General features: G+C 32.0%; 1 protein-coding gene and 1 long non-coding RNA gene across 2 annotated transcripts; one reads left to right on the forward strand and one right to left on the reverse strand.

Annotated features, from left to right (window-relative positions):
* Nucleotides 1–200: 200 nt before the first annotated feature.
* LOC131626501 (protein S40-4-like) lies at nucleotides 201–1,185 on the reverse strand. Its single transcript, XM_058897321.1, has one exon. The coding sequence runs from the start codon at nucleotides 1,064–1,066 to the stop codon at nucleotides 530–532; it is 537 nt and encodes a 178-aa protein (XP_058753304.1). The 5' UTR covers nucleotides 1,067–1,185; the 3' UTR covers nucleotides 201–529.
* A 3,443-nt stretch (nucleotides 1,186–4,628) lies between these two features.
* LOC131626502 (uncharacterized) lies at nucleotides 4,629–5,421 on the forward strand. The gene is made up of 3 exons (XR_009291173.1): nucleotides 4,629–5,005; nucleotides 5,137–5,212; nucleotides 5,295–5,421. It is a non-coding gene; the product is annotated as an uncharacterized LOC131626502 (long non-coding RNA).
* Nucleotides 5,422–25,042: the final 19,621 nt, after the last annotated feature.

The raw sequence follows: 25,042 nt of genomic DNA on the forward strand, positions 1-25,042 counted from the left end.
ATATTATTAAATAAATAATGTATTTGATCTTAAATATAGACTAAATACATACTAGTAAATCATTTAATAAAATAAAATAAAAATTGTATGTTATGTAATCTGGTTCGGTTTAACTCTAATGTGAAAGTAAAACTCTTTCCAAATTCCAAAATAAAAGAACAATCACCATTATTTATCCTCATCCAAAGAATATGTAAAAGTAAAACCAAAACCTCACCAATCATTGAACTATACTTGTACATCTACAACAACGGGTCCACCATACACGATCCAATCGCAGAAACTGAACCAACTTACCAAAAACAAACGCAGTTGACAACAACGTCAATGAAGAATAATTATCATAATCATAATGAAATTAATAATAACTCCCACAAATAACAAAAGCCTCAGATATTAGATGAAATTAATAATAAAAATATAAATAAAACCAAAATTAAGGACTCCACAAAAAAAAACATGTTTCGATGATTTCATGGAGTCCAATTCCAATATAATGTTCCAATTTCCGATCGAACCGGGTTTAAACTCAATCCTGAAAACCGGTTTTGGCCCAAATCGCGTTTCGAACCCTACTAAGATCGCGTCCTTTGAGAGTTCTACCAACTCCTTCGTGAACCGAAAACGAAGCGATTCTTGTTCTAGCAAGAAACTCATGCGGCGGAACTTTATCTTCATCCCCGTCTTCATCGCTGTCAACATCGTAGTTCCTCCTCCGGTTCTGTCGGTTCTCTTCTCCAAGGATCTTGGACCAGTCCGGAACGTTAACCGGCAGCGACATCGGATCTCCGACAAGAACACCGGTGGAAGATGAAGTGGTTTGGAAACGCGAAGCAATAACGGATTTGCGAAATTCAGGTGAGTTAGAGGTAGAAATGGAGCGAGCTGAGTTGTAGAGTTCTGACTCGTCGAACTCGAAGAGTGACGACTCGTTGACAGAGTTAGTGTCTGTGGATTGAAGAAAGTGGTTGAAGTTTTGTCTTCTAATGTTGCTGTGGTTCTTAGTTTTTGTTGCCATGATAATTTTGTGTGTGTTTGGTTTGTTTTGGTTTGGTTTTTGTAGCATCAAATTTTCATTTGATGTGCTTTTTATAAAGGTTAGTAGTACTAGTAGTAGTTACTTTAGTTTATGTGGTTTTTGAAAAAATAAAAGGGATGGGTTTTGTATTCTTTAGGATTTGGAGAGTTGTGCATTTTGGAGTGGATAAGAGCGAAAGTGGTGTAAGTTACGGATATGGCCTTGTATTTGAAGTTATCAAAAAGGGTTTGGATTGAATTGGTTAAACTTTTTAGTCAAACTTCAATTAATTTAGTTATTATGGTTGAATTGAATATAATAAATAAACCGTATGTTTTCTCTTTATGTTATAAAATACCTAGATCCGATTGAATAAACAACTTAGTATAATATAAATACTTATATATTTATATATAAGTTTATAGAATTTTTATAATAGAGAGTAAAATAATATTAAATTATTTTTTTATGCATATTAAGATATTTAAAAAATATAAATAAATTTTAAAAACTTGTAAAAATATTATAAAAGAAATAAATAAATTCTTATAAACAATGTCATATTATGCTAGCCGATAAATTTAATAAAATAATCTAACCACGTTTCTAACTCACGTAAAACAAATGAACAATATTTATAATATTTATATTGTTTTATGTGGATTAGATTATTTTATGTGTCCCAAAATTATTATTTTATTTTAACTAAAATTATTTAAAATAATTTAATTTTAATATTTGTTATATTATATTATATTTATCTCTTATATTTAATAGTTATCTTAATGTATATGATATTTTATAATATCAATAAAATATAGTAGTAATGTTTATTTTATTATACACTTTACTATTTATTATTACATGCTTTTTCAATTCTTTTAATTTATTTTCTTCATTCATTTAATAAATTATATATTTATATGTTAAAATTCATAATTTTTATATAATATAAATAACATTTCATAATTTTTTATTATATAATATTAATAATATTTCTTAATTTGTATGGAATTATTAAAATAATATTTAATTCACAACAAATATAATGTATAATAAAAATACCTTTGTGAAAGCATTATTCTCAATTCAAAAAGTATCTATTATTCCTATTTTCCTACAATATCTTATATTTGTATAAGATAATCAAATCGATCGTTTATTTTAGGACACTAACTTTTTAGATTTTTTTTTTGGGAAAAATGATAATTTTATCAATTTTATTTCTATTTTACATGATTTAATTAAAGTAAAGTACAATCAAAATTAAACTAACCTTCAAACGCTTTCAATTCCATCAACAAATCGGCATCACTGTAGTTATTATTATAGAATTTCCGTTAATCCATCGTGAATGTATAAAAGCTAAGTTTATATTTGTCATTATAGTAGAATTGCAATGAATTTAATTATTGCAAAAAGGTATCAAACCGAATATACAATTTTTTAAAAATGAAATTACTATAACTCGATACGATGTCGATAAATGTATTGTAATATTCCTTCTCTCATGTAAATATAAGAGTATGTGTCTTACTGTCTTCCGATCACTTTTATATGTAAATTTGACTTTTTAATACATTTAACAATTATATATATATATATATATATATATATATATATATATATATATATATATATATATATATATATATATATATGAACTTAATATATTAATTGTTAAATATATCAAAAACATTGAAGTTATTTAAAAGATTAAAGAAAAATGTATAACAATGTTTCTATTATAGTAAGAGAAGGTCTAGTAATATAGATAAAGGAGGGTAAATATGGAAAGGGAGGAATATGGGTATTTGTTACGAGGAGATTGGGGGTTTGAGAAAAGTGGTCCCAATGTATAGATGTAGAGAGGTTCAAGGATGATGACATGTGTGTGAAGAGGAGGTTTCGTGAGAAAGGTGAGGAAAGGCGTAACGGCACGTGAAGAAAGTAGACCCCTTCACTCGGATCAAGTGCGAACATCGCTTTCTATTTTCTGCCAGTTGGCTTCTAACTGGATAATACTATCATTCATTTCTACTCTGATTTGCGACATGTCAATAACTTCCACCACTTGTTTCAAACTCTCAAATACTACTTCATCGGGTCTCACAAGCAAATGAATAGTTTTCTATTTTTTTATATTCATAGAATAACATATATATTTGATTTTAAATATATATTAAGAATTTAATTAAAATATAGTAAATCAGTTAATTTTTGTAATTTTTTTTAATTATTACTTATAAATAATTGTAATTTATTGACTGTATAAAATATTTTACAATATCATTGTATAATAATTATTATCATATAGAGTTTAATTGTTAAGCACTTCCAATATAAAAAGTTTTACACTATTATTATATTATGACCATTCAATTTTACTTTAAAAAATAATTAAAATAAAAATCAATTATTATTAATTTACCAACGATTATAATTGATTAATAGTGTAAAACTTTTTTACATTGTCGATGCAATTTAATTAAATTCAAATAATTATCTGCAAACATTCATTAATTTTGAATTTAAGATAACTTTAGGAAAAGTTGAGATTATAAATTGCGTACCTTAAAACCCCTAAAATCCCTCTGTAAAAATATTTATATCTGAGTTTAATTGAATGTGTTGGACAAATTAACTTCGTGTTAGATGAAATAGTTTATATTCCAATATATCATTTGAAAAGATATACACTTCCTTCTTTTAAATTATATCGAATTATAAATAAGATTTTAATATCAATCAATCATTAATATCATTTTTCATTGTAATTATGTTACACAAAAAGTAGCATATACTAATCTAATACGTAATTTATAGCGGATAATTTTATAACTTAGAAGCTGACTTATGACTTACATCAAATAAGCCAACTACTAACTAATTGTTAGTTTGTCCAGTGGTGATTGGCGCTAGACTTGTGAATTCGAGTCTAAAAATTCACAGGAGTTGTTAAAATTTACAAATATCACTCTCATACAAATTTATTACCATAAAAATTGTATTTAAGTTTAAATGTAAATTTGATATAAAACATTTAATTAAAAAATAAACAACGATCATATAAACTCAATTGTAATAAATAATTATAATAAAATATGCAACAAAAAAAAAGAATTATTAGAAAAAAAAGGTTAAATTTTAACATGTGAAAATTATAAATTTTACATCAAAAATAAAAACATTTGTTAATTAAAATAAAAAACATATTATATTGATAATGACTCTAAGGAGAAGACAAATTTCACTATTAATCTTTATGTTGTTTAAGTGGGATATTTAGATCATGAACTAAATGATTAATGGCTGTTTAAAACTATTATTATTGATTTATTATAAAAATCATCATGAATTTTTTATGCGTGTGTTTAGATTATGGTTATGAACATTGAAAAATGATAGCCCAAATGCTTATATTCTTACACTGTTAAATATATATGTAACAGTGCATTGTTAAATCACTAACATCTATCATCTATCATATAAAAAAAATTTATTGTTCTTTAAAAACCTAAAATGCCCTTCTTGCCCAATATTAAGCCACGTGTATAGCTTAAGCATTCAGCACTCTGTTTTACAATCCATTTTGGTTTGGTTTCAACAACTCCTTCTACGATAGTTTTACAAACTGTTTATCTTCCAAATTCAAAAGTTTCTCACTCATTAATCTACACACCTTCTCTTTCTCAAACTCTTCATTTTTCTCTTTCTCTATCTCTCTTGCTTACGCCTTATCTTCTTCTTCCTTAATCATCTTCTTATTTCTCTTCATCACATTAAATTTAATTTTTTGAGAGATCAAACTCACTACGATACACGACGACAACAACAACAACACCGCTCTCATAGCCCAATACAACACAACGTGTTTCTACCGCTGCTCCGACATTAAAACCACTGCACTTCCACCTGAAACTACTTCGCCCACTGGTTCGATTCCACCGTACATATTTCGCCACCAACGTCGCTATTTGCCTCAAGGTATGTTTAATGTTGAAGATTTAGGGTTTTAGGGTTTAGTTGTTTTGTTGATTGATGGTTTTCTTACGGTGTTGATTTTCTAAATAATGTTGTTTTAGACTGAAGATAATAAACCTGTTATATTTTTCCAGGATTGTCGAGTTCTTCGAATCTGAAGACAAAGATCTATTTTTTACCGCTCAAAGGTTTTGCATAGCCGGAGATATTGTAAGTTTTTTAATTGTTTTTTTGTGAGTGTTTATATTTTTAGGGTCATGTTTGATTTTGGAGATTTGAATGTATATTGTAGGTTATTAAGATTCATCTAGAGCTTATTGACAAGAAGATTGTCTTTATATATGGTATCAAAGATGAAAATCCTCTTGATTGTACTGTGAAATAAGCGAAGATTGCCCTAATTACTCCTAATGTAAGTGTTGTTTTAAAGAATTTGGTTTCAACCGCTTCAATTACTTTTAATTTTCTTCATTCAATTTAGTTTTTTCTACGATTCTCAATGTTACTCTTTTAGATTTTTGTTTATGTATACTATTGAATGTTTGTTCGAATGAAGGGAACTGGAGTAATGCCGACGACTATCAGCGCAATGAAAGTTTGAAAATCCTTTCACCATCCTTTGGAAAAGGAAGCGGCTTGTCTCTCTAAATCATCTATGATTTCAACGCCGTTGTCAACGCTCAAGATCGTTGGAAGAACACCGTAATTCGATTCTAATTATCCTTAATACTACGTGGCTTTGTTGTTTGATTGATTTTGAAACTAAATTGACATTGAAATTGAGTTGATTCCATATGTTAAAAATGTTGTGTTGGAATATCATTATGAGATGAAACCTATAGGTGAAGAGCAAGCTGATTGTCAGATGAACAGTTCGAATTCTAAAGAAGAAACTGAAAAAGAAGTTGAGCCAGTGGTGAGGAATTGAAATTATTTTATTTTCTTATTTCAAAAGTAAAATGTGTTTTTTTTCCTTTGGGAGAAGTGTGTTGTGTCATATTGGCTTATATGTCATTTGTGTTTATTTGTCAGGCTGAATGCTCAAGGTGATTCATTTCAACTTATCGCTTCGATTTCTATTTTGTTTTTTGAAGACTTTCGTTTCAACTTATCTCTGATTGTTCAGTGTGTTTGTTTCCTCCCGCAACTCATCTGGAATGTAAGCTTTCCGTTAATCCATCTATAATTCATTATCATCAATTTAGGTGCATTCAAACTGAAGCACTAATTATTGATTTTTGTTGATTCTGCTTAGGCTAATCCATCTGCAATTCATCATCATCATCATCTGTTTACAACCTTCAATATAAGTGATACTTGCTATCACGTGCTTTATGTAAACTCGGTTTTTTGAGGCGAATTGACTCCTTGCTCTTTCTTTTTTTTTTTATATTTTTGCAAGAGTCGCCACCGACTTTTATTTTATCCAACATTTAGGAAAGGCATAAAAGAACAGGAAAGACCTTTTGACAGATTTTGGGTTCGGGGGGTTGGTTATACAAAGGGAAGGTTTTAAGCACCCTTTGTATCCATGGTTATCCATGGGCTCTTAATTGCTTAGCTCACTTTTTAAATGCTTTATTGATTTGAAAATAGAAGAAGTGAAGATGGACAATAGGTCACATAGGTCTCTGAAGAGTTTCACCGGGAATAATGCCCTTCAAATACCAGATGAAAGTTTTGAAAATAGATGAGAAGTTTTGAAAATATGTTGTTTGAAAATGAAAGTGTTTGAGCAAGCAATTAGGAGTTATCTACTCTCAATTTATAAGATCTTTTCTACGCATTTAATACTTTTCTTAAATGATGGTATGATAAACAAAATGTAATAAGAGGGAAAACCATAGAGGTGCAAGTGTGCAAAGTGCTTTTTTTTTTAAGTTTTATCTTGATTATTAATGTTTTAGCTCAAAGGTAAAAATATGGTCCAAGTGGACAAAAGGAAGACGACGGAAACATAAACAATGCGTCCAAATGGACAAAGAAAAAATAGCGGAAGCATAAATAATATGTCCAAATGGACAAAGAGAAAATAGTGGAAACATAAATAATATGTCCAAATGGACAAAGAAAAATAGCGGAAACATAAATAATATGTCCAAATGGACAAAGAAAAATAGCGGAAACATAAATAATATGTCCAAATGGACAAAGAGAAAATAGCAGAAATATAAATAATATGTCCAAATGGACAAAGAAAAAATAGCAGAAATATAAATAATATGTCCAAATGGACAAAGAAAAATGACAGAAACATAAATAATATGTCCAAATGGACAAAGAAAAAATGACAGAAACATAAATAATATGTCCAAATGGACAAAGAAAAAATGACAGAAACATAAATAATATGTCCAAATGGACAAAGAAAAAATAACAGAAACATAAATAATATGTCCAAATGGACAAAGAAAAAATAACAGAAACATAAATAATATGTCCAAATGGACAAAGAAAAAATAACAGAAACATAAATAATATGTCCAAATGGACAAAGAAAAAATAACAGAAACATAAATAATATGAATGATAAAATAAAGTATAAAGCAAGAAATATAAAGGACAATATAATAAAATGCGGAATTTAAAGTTAATTGTTAGTATGTTAGCACGTGAATCATCTTGAAGCTAGTCAAGTATATTCACGATGTTAGTGAAGATCGATGGTGAGTGAATGATGATCTCGGATTTAAAGTTAATGAAAATTTATCAGAAGCTTGATAGAATCATAGCGACTACACGATAAATTTCCAAAAGTCTTAAATCAACTGCATACAATCTCTGCCATATTTGATCTTTTATTCCGATCTTGGACAAAGAAAAGGAAGATAAGAAATAATATCAAATAATATACAAAAATAAATATAAAACAAATTAAACTCAATTCATTTTTTTTGTGATTTTTTTTGGAATTTGATTTTAAGTTAATTAACAAGCTAATTAAACAAATAATTATACAAATAATTAAACTTAACAAGAAAAAATATTATTTTATATGTCAAAAATTAGATTATAAAAAATATAAACCTAAATCTAAAAGGAAAATATTTTTGGAGTTTTTTGATTGGTTAAAAATAATTAAAAAGCAATATTTACATAATTACTAATTAATTAAGCAATATAAATTAATTATGAAAAGAAATAAAATATTTTTATGTTAAAAATTAAATAAACATTTTATCAACTTAAAACTAAAATTAAAACATTTTTTTTTGAGAAATTGAAAATATGCATAAATATGGAGTTCTTAATTCATGAACTCCTAACACTACTACATATTAAAAATTACATTGTACTTACTCTATGATGTTCCAAGAGTGGAAAAGAGTGATTGAAATTGATTGAAAGTGGCTATTTGAATGAGCCTTGATTTTTACAAGTTTATTGAAACTTTTGGAAAATATAAAACTTATGCTATGGCTTTGGTGTTTGTTGTTGTGCTCTCCTCTTGTTTCTCCCTTTTTTTCCTCCTCTTGAATGAAGAAAATGAAGTTCTATTTATAGGCAAAGAGTTTGATCTTGGAAGCCTTGCAAGTGGAAATTGTCATGATTGATTTTGTGGAAAAAATATGATAATGGAATATTTTCAATGAGTGTATTTCTTAACCATGGTTAAAACACTCAAGTATTATTCTCTTCAACCTTGCAATAAAATATTTAAGCATCTTGAATTGGTCTTGATTGGCAACCATAAGCATCTTTGATAATATCTTTGAATTATCTCACTTTAATTAAACTTTAAATGAATAAAATTTAATTAAAATGAAATAAAAATGTCATGAATCATGGATGGGTCGTGGATGCCCTTTAAACATATGAGAATCAAGATTGAATCACAAAAGAATTGGCCTTTTTGAAAAAAAATCAAATTTTGGTCATTACTTGTTTCATGCATTTTTCCAAAAAAGGTCAACTTCATCAAGGCATATCTCCCTCAATTTTGATCCTATGAAAGTGTTCTTTAACTTTTTGGAAAGCCCAAGATGTCCTCTACAAGCCACTTTGGAAGCGTTTTTGCATTTGGAGAAGTTATTTTGATGATATGGGCTTTGACAAAAAACTGCTTTTTGTTGACTTTCAAAATGACCCGTAATGTTTTGGCTTATATCTCTTAGGCGGAAACATTTCTTGACCTTGGTCCCAACATCAAAGTTGTAGAGAATTGAATTTCCTTGAGAATGAGCTTTGGTTGGAATTTTTCTGATAAATTATGAGAGAGTTATGGTCGGTCAAAGTTCAGTTGACTTTTAGCTAAAAAACTCTAATTTTGCAATTTTGAGTTTTGTCGATTTCTGAACTTTTCTTGATGAATTATGATCAACCATTGATCACATGATGAATCTTTTGACAAAATATGGATGTTGACAAAAAATTGCAATTTTGACTGTCTGTTGACTTTTTGGTCAAACTGGTCGTCTGTTGACTGTTTGAGCTGTTGACTGTGCGTCTGAGCGAATCGAAGTTTGAAAATTTGTCTGGTGGTATTTTGAGACATATGGAGATCCATGAAATCCATTTGAGGTCTCAAAAACTCGTTCTCCTGAAAAAAACAAAAACCCTAGTTAGGGACTGTTTGTGTAGGAGACAGTTAGACGTACCTGATTTTTGTGCAGTGTTGAGTCTCTGTTGACCACGTGATTATCAGAAGACTTCTAGAACAAAATCTTGGAAATTTGAAGTGCGAAAAATTGATTTGACTGATGGTACAAACACGGAGAATTGCGCTGATAGCGGGTTTGACTGGTAACTAGCTGTCCGGGTATTAACGTAACAGTTAAAGTGAAAATTCAACAGTTTAAAGTTAATTTTTTTCTTTTATTGTTTTTGTTGTGTTAATGGTGAAAAATTTATTTACCTGAGCTGTTAGAAAAACACAAACATAATAAATAAATAAAATATACTGTACGCGAACGAAAATACCGATAATAACCTTGAAAATAAATATTTAATGCACAGAAAAATAAATATTTAACACACATAATATTATCTTGATAATTAAACTACCGTACGACAGATAGTACAACATTTAATACTAACAGTACAAATATTACATAATATAATGAACAGTACGACAAATAAAATAGATGGTACACTATTTGAAAGCGACAGATACAACAAACTTTAAAAATGACGATTAATAATCCATGCTATGAACAACAGAAAATAGATGATCGGAAGTGTAACCATCGCAGGTCCGCATTTTTCAGGACTATGCAGACAGAAGAAGGACATGATCACCGTAAAAATAGTGATGACTATAAGAAAAAGTGTATCCATCCACTTTGCCATTTTTGCCGAGGAAGAAGAGAAAATAATTATGAGATAGAAGTTTGAGAAATTTGGGAGATGAGTGAAATTTGATGTGAGAATTTATTGAAAAAATGAGGAGTATTTATAGAGTGAAAAGAGAGAGATAGAGACGTTGGGAGTGGAGTGTACCGTTTGAATAGTAGTAGGATTTGAAAAAAAAGTATGGTAGGTTTTGAAAAGAAAAAGGGTATAGAATAAAGCTAGGATTTGATTTTGAAAAAAAAAAGATTTGAAAAGAAAGAAAGAGATTTTGAAAAAAATAATATAGTATAAAAATAAAAATTAGTGGGAAATAAAACCAATAATAATTTAATTGTTACCAGTATAATCTGAAACCCGGACTCCGCGCCTGCAAATTTTAATTCTGCACGAACTGCGTCAGTATTATTTATCTGAAAATAAATCTCAAATAAACAGTGTATGAAGTGATAAACAGTATTTGGCGTTTATGAAAGGATAAATTTAACAGCGAACCAAAATACTGTATAAAAAATTCTAAAAATTGAGTATTCATAAAATCAGGATATTTATGAAATAAAAATCCAAGATTGTATAAAAATCCAAATTTTTAGACAGAAGTCTGTTGACTTCTTTTTTTGAAAAAAAGAACGCGGGCGAATTTTGGGGTATAACAATAATGATCATAACACTTAGAAAATGATGGGATCTCAGAGGTCAAAAATTGGGGTGCAACAGATGCCCCTATTTAAGTTTCTTCTATCCGGAGACACGATGATTGTAAATCTTCGTTTTAACGTGATGGAAGAGACTTAAATATATAAAAAAAAACACAATTTTTGAACCTGAGATGCAATGTAATGCTTATGATTATGAATTCACATGATTTCTACGAGATGGAAACAGGACACCAATGGGGAGAAGTAAACAGACTCCGCTAAGGAAAAGGTATACGTCATCTAGGAATAGAATCAGACTTCACACAAGAAAGAAACAGTTGACAAAAGCTTTCAAGATAAAACATGATTGAACTTTGAGAAGAGAATATCCGAGGCATACATGAATGTGGCTACATAAAATGAATATCAAGGTAAAACATGATTGGACAACATCAAATGACAATCAAGGTAAAACATGATTGGGCAACATCGAATGACAATCAAGGTAAAACATGATTGGGTAATCATCAACGGACAATCAAGGTAAAACATGATCACAGGTCCATCAAGGTAAAACATGATTGGATGTCATTAAGGATAATCAAGGTAAAATATGATTGGATAATCATCAACGGACAATCAAGGTAAAACATGATTAGATAATCGTCACAGATCCATCAAGGTAAAACATGATTGGATGTCATTAAGGGATAATCAAGGTAAAACATGATTGGATAACATCAAATGACAATCAAGGTAAAACATGATTGAAAAATACCAAATGACAATCAAGGTAAAACATGATTAGAGAATACCAAGTGACAATCAAGGTAAAACATGATTAGAGAACACCAAGGTCAATCATGGTAAAACATGATTTGAACTTTAAGAAGAAAATATCAAAAGCGTTTTAAGATAAACCATGAATGCAGCAGCATCAAACGACAATCAAGATAAAACATGATTGAACTCAGAGACATTCAAGAGTGACATTGAATGAGGTAATAACACTTTATTGGGAATTGGGACATCCATAGAAGCTTTGAATAAAAGGTGACAAAGTTCTGAAAAATTGTCAGAACAAACAAGACATATCATGAAGAATATCAGATAGATACAGACAAAATGAATCAAAAGGATAAATTTGTTTGGGTAGGTGCCAAGTAAGTTGGACTTTGATCTCAAGGTAAGATGTTGACAACAACAGGACCTTAGAAGAATGTAAATGAGCATGATTTTGTTTTTATGCATGATGTTAAAGTTTTCTATGCATGATGAATGCTCAATGCAATGTAGTTATTCATGACGACTGGGATTGACTCTTTTGTGAGGCAAGATTGGAGCTTTGATTCCTCAACACAGGAACTCTAAAAAAAAAAAATCCGCTTGGAAAGAAGATGCATGAACAAACTTCTTGTCACACTGATAACTGTATCAAACAAATGATCCTTTGAGAATAACTGATAAACTAGGCTTGAGTATTGCTGAAGAAGATTGTCCCTGATTGAGTAATTGTTGCAAGTTAACTGATCATGGCTTCAGTTGAACTATGTTGGGGATGAACTGATCACGGATTCAACTCTTGAAATGAATGTTGGGAAGACTTGCCATAGTATACATCTTGAAGAGGATATTCTGATCAACAAATCTTGATTAAACATCTGAACAACAGGATCTTGAAGGAACGTGCCCCTGATAGGATCATTGATCAAGTTTCTCGACTGTTTGAACTTCCCGAAAGATAAGTACTTACTTTCAAATAAAGTGTTCATTCAAGAATGGTAATTTTAATGCAATGCTCAAAACATATTTTTGAAATCAAAATCACTTTGTAAAGAAAATGGAATCACTGGTTAAAACATAAAGGTTAAGACAATCAACGTGAAAGATAAAGCAAAGATATGGTATCAACATAAATGATTGGTAAATCTCTTGGGAGTCAGCTTACGCAACCTTGTTGTAGTATGCTTTCAAAATAAACCTTGCTTCAATTAGGGCTTTTGAAGGTTGTAACGTGGTCAGGTTCACGGTTTAAAAAAGTAAAAGGTATAAGGCTCAAATTTTTTGTAACCCATCCCATCTTCGTGATGATCTTCAGTCCTAAACTCAGTTAATTCAAAATATGCATTCAGGTTTTAAGAGACTTCTGTAATTTTACCTGTTGTAATGATGATAGTTCACAAGCCAAGAAAACTTGGAGATGCCAGTCACTTCTTCCTTTTGATAGTCACAACATGTTGTGGTTCAAGAATTTATTGACTTATCTCTCCTTTTTTTCTTTTGATATCCCTAACTTTTGCCTGAACTGTTGATTTTGAACTTACAGTCAGCGGGATGCCTTAGTTTTTGCCTAAGTCATTTTTTGATTTTGACTTAGCAGGCTTTTCGTCGATTTTCTTTTTTGATACTTTTTTCCTGAAAGATAGTGACTACCTTGCTTAATGATTATAATGAACCATTATCAGCTTTTGATTGGCATCTCCAGTACTTCTTTGATGTAAGCGGGGGAAAGCTTGTGATTAAAACACTTGTTAAAAGGTGCATTGAATGATTCTCTTAAAATAGAATGCACAACCAAATTAACTGGGAACTACCCTGCCCCGGGTTAAAATGTGGGTTATTTCGTACAGAAAGAAACACCAACTTCTAGGATCAAAGGGGTTGACGAGGGATTAACTTCCTTATTTCTCCAGTGTTTGGGAATTGAAACAATGCCTGTACATCGTCAGCAAAGTTTTATTTGAAAGCATACAGTTCAACAACCTGGGTATTTCGTTGTCATCATCCTCCCTCCAATCTTTGCGTAAAACACAAGTTTGATAGAGAAAGCAAAATAGAATTTTTTTTAATTTTTTTTTTATTTTTGTAAAAGAAGCATAAACATAGACATAGTAGATGAAAATGAATTCAAACATACGATGCTCATTTCATTAAAATTAACATTCTGGAATGAAAAAAAGTTTAAAAGCAAACAATACAACTGAGGAAATACAAACAGTAGAGAAACATGGCCTAGTGACTAATCAGTGACGAGGATGAGCTGTCCTGTCTTGATACACTGGCTTTAGGGAGATAATTGTCTTTGACTCGTTTTCAGCCATTCTGATTCGGCAAAGGATTAGTGACAACATTGGGACCAACATTCTTAAAAGATAGAATCTTTGATCTAACCAACTCTTGAACTCTCTCCTTCAAAGGGAAACATCTTTCTAAATCATGGCCCGCTGCCCCTTGATGGAAAGGACAATGAAGATCAGACCTAAAACCTTCTGGAAGAGGATTCCAAGGAGGAGCCATAGCTCTTGTTGTGATCAATCCTTTATGAACCAATGCAGGATACAATTCAGTATAAGTCATAGGGATGGGGTCAAAGTCAACCCTATTACGAATCTGATTTTGGTTAGCAACCTCAGGTCGAGGAGCTTGAACTCGCACAGGAGCAACAACAGCCACATAAGGTTGATCACCATTATGAGGTTTATGACGAGATCTTCTGTCTTCTGACACAACATTCATCTCATTTTTCTTTTGAAAGTTTACATAAGGCTTCCTCGCCCCACTAGAGGTTTCAACAACATGAGTAACTTTCCCATTCTTGATTCCTTCTTCAAGTCTCTGACCAATGGTTACCAAGTCTGTGAAGTTGGAAGATACATTGCCGATCATCTTCTCCCAGAAGAAAGGTGAGAGAGTATCCATAAACATGCCTGTTAGTTCCTTTTCAACTAAAGGTGGCTCTACTTGAGAAGCAAGCTCTCTCCAGCGTTGAGCGTATTCCTTGAAAGACTCTTTCTCTTTCTGGGACATGCTTTGTAGTTGTCGGCGATCAGGTGCCATGTCCAAATTATACTTATATTGCTTAATGAAAGCATCAGTTAGGTCTTGGAAACATTGAATACGACTCCTCTCGAGTCCCATATACCATTTTAGCGAAACTCCGCTCAAACTATCTTGAAAACAATGGATGAGTAGTTTGTCATTTTGAGTGTAAGCAGCCATTTTGCGATAGTACATGATCAAATGGCTTTTTGGACAGGTGTTTCCTTTGTATTTCTCAAATTCAGGAGTCTTGAATTTTGCAGGCATGACGACATCAGAAACCAAACACATATTCTTAGCAGCAACCCCAAAGTAATTATTGCCTTCCATGGCTCTCAATCGCTTTTCCAAAGTCTGATACTGTTCTTTGACATCTTCAATATCTCCAGCATCCCCTTGGCTTCCATTCTGGGAATTGGCAGCTTGGTATTCAAATAAAGGATTCTCATAAGCATGTTGAGCAACAGTATGCACAATGGGCTGAGATTCAGTCATGATAGGAGCACGAATAACTGGGTTTGAAGTTTGACCCATCACAGGTCGTGACGATTGACCAATACCAAGAGTCTTCTCATAGGGAGGAGTAAAATCAGGTGGCAAACCAAACTCAGGCCATGTTGAAGGTGGTTGTTGAGTGGGTTGAGGGTCAATATCCGCACTTGGGACTTCAACAATGACAGTCTTCTGAGGCGGTTCCCCTCTAGCGATCAAAACTTGCAGCATTTCAGTGAGCTTGGTCATACTTGACTTTAAATCCTCTATTTCCATCCTGACCTCTACGTTATGTTGCTCTTGATACTCCATTCTTAATCTGACGTTGGCTCTAGTTCCGTACTTGTGTGAGGGAATCAGCTTGACGGTAGACAGACAACTCTGAGGATGGAGACAGACAAGGATAAGTTTCATGGGTAACCTGGATGTATGTATGCAAATGATGCAATTGTTGTTTATATTAGTTGAGTTTCAAAGAACTTAAGATATTAATTTGAAACATTCAAGCATTGGATTAAAGCATTGGTCAAGTTATCATCAAAATCAATCATCCATTTTGGTGGATTAGAATTTTCACCCCATCAACACCCAAGATCCATTGAGTTTGATGAAACTTACGATGTTTACAAAAAAAGACCTCTGAGTTCATTGGAAATCAAAGGAAAAGATTTTTATGAATGTATGAATGCATGAATGCCACATATACAGAAATTGTAACACAAACATGGTGCACATAAGGTAGGTTCCAAAGTTCAACGTCACGAGCATGAGGTCAAAGAACCAAATATGGGATAGTACTAGGGTTAATCACGTGCACAACATGTTCTACTGATACGTCAGAGTCTACATTTTTCTTTCGGATATTACCGGCTTGCACAACTGAACTTGTGAGCCAGCAATATTCTCAAGAAAAACTCGTCTGAGTGTGGCTCTCCGCATGACAACTAATCCAAGTCTACACCTGAATAGTTTCTGCGCCACAACCTAATAAGGCCAGGATGGGTTGGGGTTCTACGGCCAACTCAGCTTCTACAGTTCAATGAAAGCAATAATGTCTTCGCAACTGAACTTGCTAAACATATACTACCAACAAGGAACCTCCACTGAGCGGAAGGATTCTCATGCCAGCTTTTTAAGGACTGACTCCTTGTATGCCATACATGACTATACCCTCCACCTAATTCTTATGTGTACTTAATCCGGGTTAGGATTTGTCCATAATGTATCTCCAGTGACAGAACCACACATATATCCAGAATAGCAAAAAATAATAAAATAAACAAGTATAAGCAAATATTAAAGTGATCAAAAACTCTAAGGTAACCCCTCTTTTAAAAAGATTTTTCAAGTCCCCAGCAGAGTCGCCAGTTCTGTAAACTCGGTTTTTTGAGGCGAACTGACTCCTTGCTCTTTCTTTTTTTTTTATATTTTTGCAAGAGTCGCCACCGACTTTTATTTTATCCAACATTTAGGAAAGGCATAAAAGAACAGGAAAGACCTTTTGACAGATTTTGGGTTCGGGGGGTTGGTTATACAAAGGGAAGGTTTTAAGCACCCTTTGTATCCATGGTTATCCATGGGCTCTTAATTGCTTAGCTCACTTTTTAAATGCTTTATTGATTTGAAAATAGAAGAAGTGAAGATGGACAATAGGTCACATAGGTCTCTGAAGAGTTTCACCGGGAATAATGCCCTTCAAATACCAGATGAAAGTTTTGAAAATAGATGAGAAGTTTTGAAAATATGTTGTTTGAAAATGAAAGTGTTTGAGCAAGCAATTAGGAGTTATCCACTCTCAATTTATAAGATCTTTTCTACGCATTTAATACTTTTCTTAAATGATGGTATGATAAACAAAATGTAATAAGAGGGAAAACCATAGAGGTGCAAGTGTGCAAAGTGCTTTTTTTTTTAAGTTTTATCTTGATTATTAATGTTTTAGCTCAAAGGTAAAAATATGGTCCAAGTGGACAAAAGGAAGACGACGGAAACATAAACAATGCGTCCAAATGGACAAAGAAAAAATAGCGGAAGCATAAATAATATGTCCAAATGGACAAAGAGAAAATAGTGGAAACATAAATAATATGTCCAAATGGACAAAGAAAAATAGCGGAAACATAAATAATATGTCCAAATGGACAAAGAAAAATAGCGGAAACATAAATAATATGTCCAAATGGACAAAGAGAAAATAGCAGAAATATAAATAATATGTCCAAATGGACAAAGAAAAAATAGCAGAAATATAAATAATATGTCCAAATGGACAAAGAAAAATGACAGAAACATAAATAATATGTCCAAATGGACAAAGAAAAAATGACAGAAACATAAATAATATGTCCAAATGGACAAAGAAAAAATGACAGAAACATAAATAATATGTCCAAATGGACAAAGAAAAAATAACAGAAACATAAATAATATGTCCAAATGGACAAAGAAAAAATAACAGAAACATAAATAATATGTCCAAGTGAAATGCAAGAGTAATAATAAGGTAGCAAAACTAGCAAACCAAGTGAAATGCAAGAGTAATAATAAGGTAGCAAAACTTAAAACAATGAACTATTGCAATGCGTGCAATATCAAACGCCAATCCCCGGCAACGGCGCCAATTTGTTGAATAGTATATTCAAGGCAAATATTTTTAAATCGTATCCACAGAGATTGGGTGATATTACCGCCGTTCTATAGTTACTATCGCTTTAAGTTTAAGTTGTAACAAAGTTGGTTTGAGTTGAGTTTCTATTTTTCTATTCAAAAGGTAAAACAAGTAATAAAATAAGATTTGTTCAAAGATAAAAGATTGACAAGATTGGTTTTGGTTTCACTATCCCTATCTCCTATGTGACTTTAACAACTAAAGTATACTTCAATAGCAATGCAATGTTCTAGTATCCTCTCAACAATGTTTATGTCTAAACAAGGTTGTGAAAGTTAATATATTAATCTTTAGATGATCTCTCACTCTAACTATCAATACATTAAGCTTGATTGATTGATACAAATAGAAAAGTGGCAAATAAATCTATCTCTAGCATTTATTCACTACTTGATAAAATGTTGTAGAGCAAGACTTGAAATATATTTCTCAATCATAAATCAAATCTAAATATGAAATATAACACAACAACATTCATCCATTTCAATACTAATGAAGTTCATACAAAAGTGTTAGAGGAAATACATAGTTAACAAGAATAGCTACTACCTCCAATCTTGCCAAAGTGGGATTTAGCTACTCATCACCATGGTTGACAGCAAAAGAGGTGGAGAAGAAACTATGAGCATCAATCTCTCACAAAGTTGCAAACTTTCTCTCCAAAACCCTAGCCTCAATGTTTGGTTCACAATAGAATAGAATGTCCTATTTCCCCTTTTTTATCTCCCTAAATAACCCCTAATTCGTACTAACTTTTAATCTTCAAAAGATAAAACCTTTTCATGACAAGTGGCAACCAAATAAAAGAACAAATTCTGCAGCGCACTGTTTGCGGGGCAAACAATGTTTGCGGGGCAAACAGGGAATCTTTTGCCACATCAGTTTCACTTCAAAACTGGACTTGTTCAGCATCAATCAGTTTGCGGGGCAAAGGATGTTTGCGGGGCAAACAGGCTTCATCAGCACTTCCTTCTATTCCAAGTCTTCAAGTAATTCCTCTTTGCTTCCATGAGCTTCAAACTTAATTAAAGCACTACAAAACTAACAAACATGTGAAATAACAATTCAAATGAACTAAAACTTAACAAAATTGCACAATTATTAAATTGTACGAATAAAAGTGTGATTATTGAATGAAAAGTGGTTAAAGGGACCAAAAACAATATATGAAAGTTAGTACTATTTGGTCCCTAACAATAAGGTTGATCACCATTATGAGGTTTATGACGAGATCTTCTGTCTTCTGACACAACATTCATCTCATTTTTCTTTTGAAAGTTTACATAAGGCTTCCTCGCCCCACTAGAGGTTTCAACAACATGAGTAACTTTCCCATTCTTGATTCCTTCTTCAAGTCTCTGACCAATGGTTACCAAGTCTGTGAAGTTGGAAGATACATTGCCGATCATCTTCTCCCAGAAGAAAGGTGAGAGAGTATCCATAAACATGCCTGTTAGTTCCTTTTCAACTAAAGGTGGCTCTACTTGAGAAGCAAGCTCTCTCCAGCGTTGAGCGTATTCCTTGAAAGACTCTTTCTCTTTCTGGGACATGCTTTGTAGTTGTCGGCGATCAGGTGCCATGTCCAAATTATACTTATATTGCTTAATGAAAGCATCAGTTAGGTCTTGGAAACATTGAATACGACTCCTCTCGAGTCCCATATACCATTTTAGCGAAACTCCGCTCAAACTATCTTGAAAACAATGGATGAGTAGTTTGTCATTTTGAGTGTAAGCAGCCATTTTGCGATAGTACATGATCAAATGGCTTTTTGGACAGGTGTTTCCTTTGTATTTCTCAAATTCAGGAGTCTTGAATTTTGCAGGCATGACGACATCAGAAACCAAACACATATTCTTAGCAGCAACCCCAAAGTAATTATTGCCTTCCATGGCTCTCAATCGCTTTTCCAAAGTCTGATACTGTTCTTTGACATCTTCAATATCTCCAGCATCCCCTTGGCTTCCATTCTGGGAATTGGCAGCTTGGTATTCAAATAAAGGATTCTCATAAGCATGTTGAGCAACAGTATGCACAATGGGCTGAGATTCAGTCATGATAGGAGCACGAATAACTGGGTTTGAAGTTTGACCCATCACAGGTCGTGACGATTGACCAATACCAAGAGTCTTCTCATAGGGAGGAGTAAAATCAGGTGGCAAACCAAACTCAGGCCATGTTGAAGGTGGTTGTTGAGTGGGTTGAGGGTCAATATCCGCACTTGGGACTTCAACAATGACAGTCTTCTGAGGCGGTTCCCCTCTAGCGATCAAAACTTGCAGCATTTCAGTGAGCTTGGTCATACTTGACTTTAAATCCTCTATTTCCATCCTGACCTCTACGTTATGTTGCTCTTGATACTCCATTCTTAATCTGACGTTGGCTCTAGTTCCGTACTTGTGTGAGGGAATCAGCTTGACGGTAGACAGACAACTCTGAGGATGGAGACAGACAAGGATAAGTTTCATGGGTAACCTGGATGTATGTATGCAAATGATGCAATTGTTGTTTATATTAGTTGAGTTTCAAAGAACTTAAGATATTAATTTGAAACATTCAAGCATTGGATTAAAGCATTGGTCAAGTTATCATCAAAATCAATCATCCATTTTGGTGGATTAGAATTTTCACCCCATCAACACCCAAGATCCATTGAGTTTGATGAAACTTACGATGTTTACAAAAAAAGACCTCTGAGTTCATTGGAAATCAAAGGAAAAGATTTTTATGAATGTATGAATGCATGAATGCCACATATACAGAAATTGTAACACAAACATGGTGCACATAAGGTAGGTTCCAAAGTTCAACGTCACGAGCATGAGGTCAAAGAACCAAATATGGGATAGTACTAGGGTTAATCACGTGCACAACATGTTCTACTGATACGTCAGAGTCTACATTTTTCTTTCGGATATTACCGGCTTGCACAACTGAACTTGTGAGCCAGCAATATTCTCAAGAAAAACTCGTCTGAGTGTGGCTCTCCGCATGACAACTAATCCAAGTCTACACCTGAATAGTTTCTGCGCCACAACCTAATAAGGCCAGGATGGGTTGGGGTTCTACGGCCAACTCAGCTTCTACAGTTCAATGAAAGCAATAATGTCTTCGCAACTGAACTTGCTAAACATATACTACCAACAAGGAACCTCCACTGAGCGGAAGGATTCTCATGCCAGCTTTTTAAGGACTGACTCCTTGTATGCCATACATGACTATACCCTCCACCTAATTCTTATGTGTACTTAATCCGGGTTAGGATTTGTCCATAATGTATCTCCAGTGACAGAACCACACATATATCCAGAATAGCAAAAAATAATAAAATAAACAAGTATAAGCAAATATTAAAGTGATCAAAAACTCTAAGGTAACCCCTCTTTTAAAAAGATTTTTCAAGTCCCCAGCAGAGTCGCCAGTTCTGTAAACTCGGTTTTTTGAGGCGAACTAACTCCTTGCTCTTTCTTTTTTTTTTATATTTTTGCAAGAGTCGCCACCGACTTTTATTTTATCCAACATTTAGGAAAGGCATAAAAGAACAGGAAAGACCTTTTGACAGATTTTGGGTTCGGGGGGTTGGTTATACAAAGGGAAGGTTTTAAGCACCCTTTGTATCCATGGTTATCCATGGGCTCTTAATTGCTTAGCTCACTTTTTAAATGCTTTATTGATTTGAAAATAGAAGAAGTGAAGATGGACAATAGGTCACATAGGTCTCTGAAGAGTTTCACCGGGAATAATGCCCTTCAAATACCAGATGAAAGTTTTGAAAATAGATGAGAAGTTTTGAAAATATGTTGTTTGAAAATGAAAGTGTTTGAGCAAGCAATTAGGAGTTATCTACTCTCAATTTATAAGATCTTTTTTACGCATTTAATACTTTTCTTAAATGATGGTATGATAAACAAAATGTAATAAGAGGGAAAACCATAGAGGTGCAAGTGTGCAAAGTGCTTTTTTTTTTAAGTTTTATCTTGATTATTAATGTTTTAGCTCAAAGGTAAAAATATGGTCCAAGTGGACAAAAGGAAGACGACGGAAACATAAACAATGCGTCCAAATGGACAAAGAAAAAATAGCGGAAGCATAAATAATATGTCCAAATGGACAAAGAGAAAATAGTGGAAACATAAATAATATGTCCAAATGGACAAAGAAAAATAGCGGAAACATAAATAATATGTCCAAATGGACAAAGAAAAATAGCGGAAACATAAATAATATGTCCAAATGGACAAAGAGAAAATAGCAGAAATATAAATAATATGTCCAAATGGACAAAGAAAAAATAGCAGAAATATAAATAATATGTCCAAATGGACAAAGAAAAATGACAGAAACATAAATAATATGTCCAAATGGACAAAGAAAAAATGACAGAAACATAAATAATATGTCCAAATGGACAAAGAAAAAATGACAGAAACATAAATAATATGTCCAAATGGACAAAGAAAAAATAACAGAAACATAAATAATATGTCCAAATGGACAAAGAAAAAATAACAGAAACATAAATAATATGTCCAAATGGACAAAGAAAAAATAACAGAAACATAAATAATATGTCCAAATGGACAAAGAAAAAATAACAGAAACATAAATAATATGAATGATAAAATAAAGTATAAAGCAAGAAATATAAAGGACAATATAATAAAATGCGGAATTTAAAGTTAATTGTTAGTATGTTAGCACGTGAATCATCTTGAAGCTAGTCAAGTATATTCACGATGTTAGTGAAGATCGATGGTGAGTGAATGATGATCTCGGATTTAAAGTTAATGAAAATTTATCAGAAGCTTGATAGAATCATAGCGACTACACGATAAATTTCCAAAAGTCTTAAATCAACTGCATACAATCTCTGCCATATTTGATCTTTTATTCCGATCTTGGACAAAGAAAAGGAAGATAAGAAATAATATCAAATAATATACAAAAATAAATATAAAACAAATTAAACTCAATTCATTTTTTTTGTGATTTTTTTTGGAATTTGATTTTAAGTTAATTAACAAGCTAATTAAACAAATAATTATACAAATAATTAAACTTAACAAGAAAAAATATTATTTTATATGTCAAAAATTAGATTATAAAAAATATAAACCTAAATCTAAAAGGAAAATATTTTTGGAGTTTTTTGATTGGTTAAAAATAATTAAAAAGCAATATTTACATAATTACTAATTAATTAAGCAATATAAATTAATTATGAAAAGAAATAAAATATTTTTATGTTAAAAATTAAATAAACATTTTATCAACTTAAAACTAAAATTAAAACATTTTTTTTGAGAAATTGAAAATATGCATAAATATGGAGTTTTTAATTCATGAACTCCTAACACTACTACATATTAAAAATTACATTGTACTTACTCTATGATGTTCCAAGAGTGGAAAAGAGTGATTGAAATTGATTGAAAGTGGCTATTTGAATGAGCCTTGATTTTTACAAGTTTATTGAAACTTTTGGAAAATATAAAACTTATGCTATGGCTTTGGTGTTTGTTGTTGTGCTCTCCTCTTGTTTCTCCCATTTTTTCCTCCTCTTGAATGAAGAAAATGAAGTTCTATTTATAGGCAAAGAGTTTGATCTTGGAAGCCTTGCAAGTGGAAATTGTCATGATTGATTTTGTGGAAAAAATATGATAATGGAATATTTTCAATGAGTGTATTTCTTAACCATGGTTAAAACACTCAATTATTATTCTCTTCAACCTTGCAATAATATATTTAAGCATCTTGAATTGGTCTTGATTGGCAACCATAAGCATCTTTGATAATATCTTTGAATTATCTCACTTTAATTAAACTTTAAATGAATAAAATTTAATTAAAATGAAATAAAAATGTCATGAATCATGGATGGGTCGTGGATTCCCTTTAAACATATGAGAATCAAGATTGAATCACAAAAGAATTGGCCTTTTTGAAAAAAAATCAAATTTTGGTCATTACTTGTTTCATGCATTTTTCCAAAAAAGGTCAACTTCATCAAGGCATATCTCCCTCAATTTTGATCCTATGAAAGTGTTCTTTAACTTTTTGGAAAGCCCAAGATGTCCTCTACAAGCCACTTTGGAAGCGTTTTTGCATTTGGAGAAGTTATTTTGATGATATGGGCTTTGACAAAAAACTGCTTTTTGTTGACTTTCAAAATGACCCGTAATGTTTTGGCTTATATCTCTTAGGCGGAAGCATTTCTTGACCTTGGTCCCAACATCAAAGTTGTAGAGAATTGAATTTCCTTGAGAATGAGCTTTGGTTGGAATTTTTCTAATAAATTATGAGAGAGTTATGGTCGGTCAAAGTTCAGTTGACTTTTAGCTAAAAAACTCTAATTTTGCAATTTTGAGTTTTGTCGATTTCTGAACTTTTCTTGATGAATTATGATCAACCATTGATCACATGATGAATCTTTTGACAAAATATGGATGTTGACAAAAAATTGCAATTTTGACTGTCTGTTGACTTTTTGGTCAAACTGGTCGTCTGTTGACTGTTTGAGCTGTTGACTGTGCGTCTGAGCGAATCGAAGTTTGAAAATTTGTCTGGTGGTATTTTGAGACATATGGAGATCCATGAAATCCATTTGAGGTCTCAAAAACTCGTTCTCCTGAAAAAACAAAAACCCTAGTTAGGGACTGTTTGTGTAGGAGACAGTTAGGCGTCCCTGATTTTTGTGCAGTGTTGAGTCTCTGTTGACCACGTGATTATCAGAAGACTTCTAGAACAAAATCTTGGAAATTTGAAGTGCGAAAAATTGATTTGACTGATGGTACAAACACGGAGAATTGCGCTGATAGCGGGTTTGACTGGTAACTAGCTGTCCGGGTATTAACGTAACAGTTAAAGTGAAAATTCAACAGTTTAAAGTTAATTTTTTTCTTTTTTTGTTTTTGTTGTGTTAATGGTGAAAAATTTATTTACCTGAGCTGTTAGAAAAACACAAACATAATAAATAAATAAAATATACTGTACGCGAACGAAAATACCGATAATAACCTTGAAAATAAATATTTAATGCACAGAAAAATAAATATTTAACACACATAATATTATCTTGATAATTAAACTACCGTACGACAGATAGTACAACATTTAATACTAACAGTACAAATA

This window comes from Vicia villosa, unplaced genomic scaffold (assembly GCF_029867415.1).
Source record: "Vicia villosa cultivar HV-30 ecotype Madison, WI unplaced genomic scaffold, Vvil1.0 ctg.000301F_1_1_1, whole genome shotgun sequence".
NCBI lineage: Eukaryota > Viridiplantae > Streptophyta > Magnoliopsida > Fabales > Fabaceae > Vicia > Vicia villosa.

What these genes read in the sequence shown, in the direction of transcription:
- LOC131626501 (XM_058897321.1), bottom strand. Translation starts at nt 1,066, where the DNA reads ATGCTACAAAAACCAAACCAAAACAAACCAAACACACACAAAATTATC.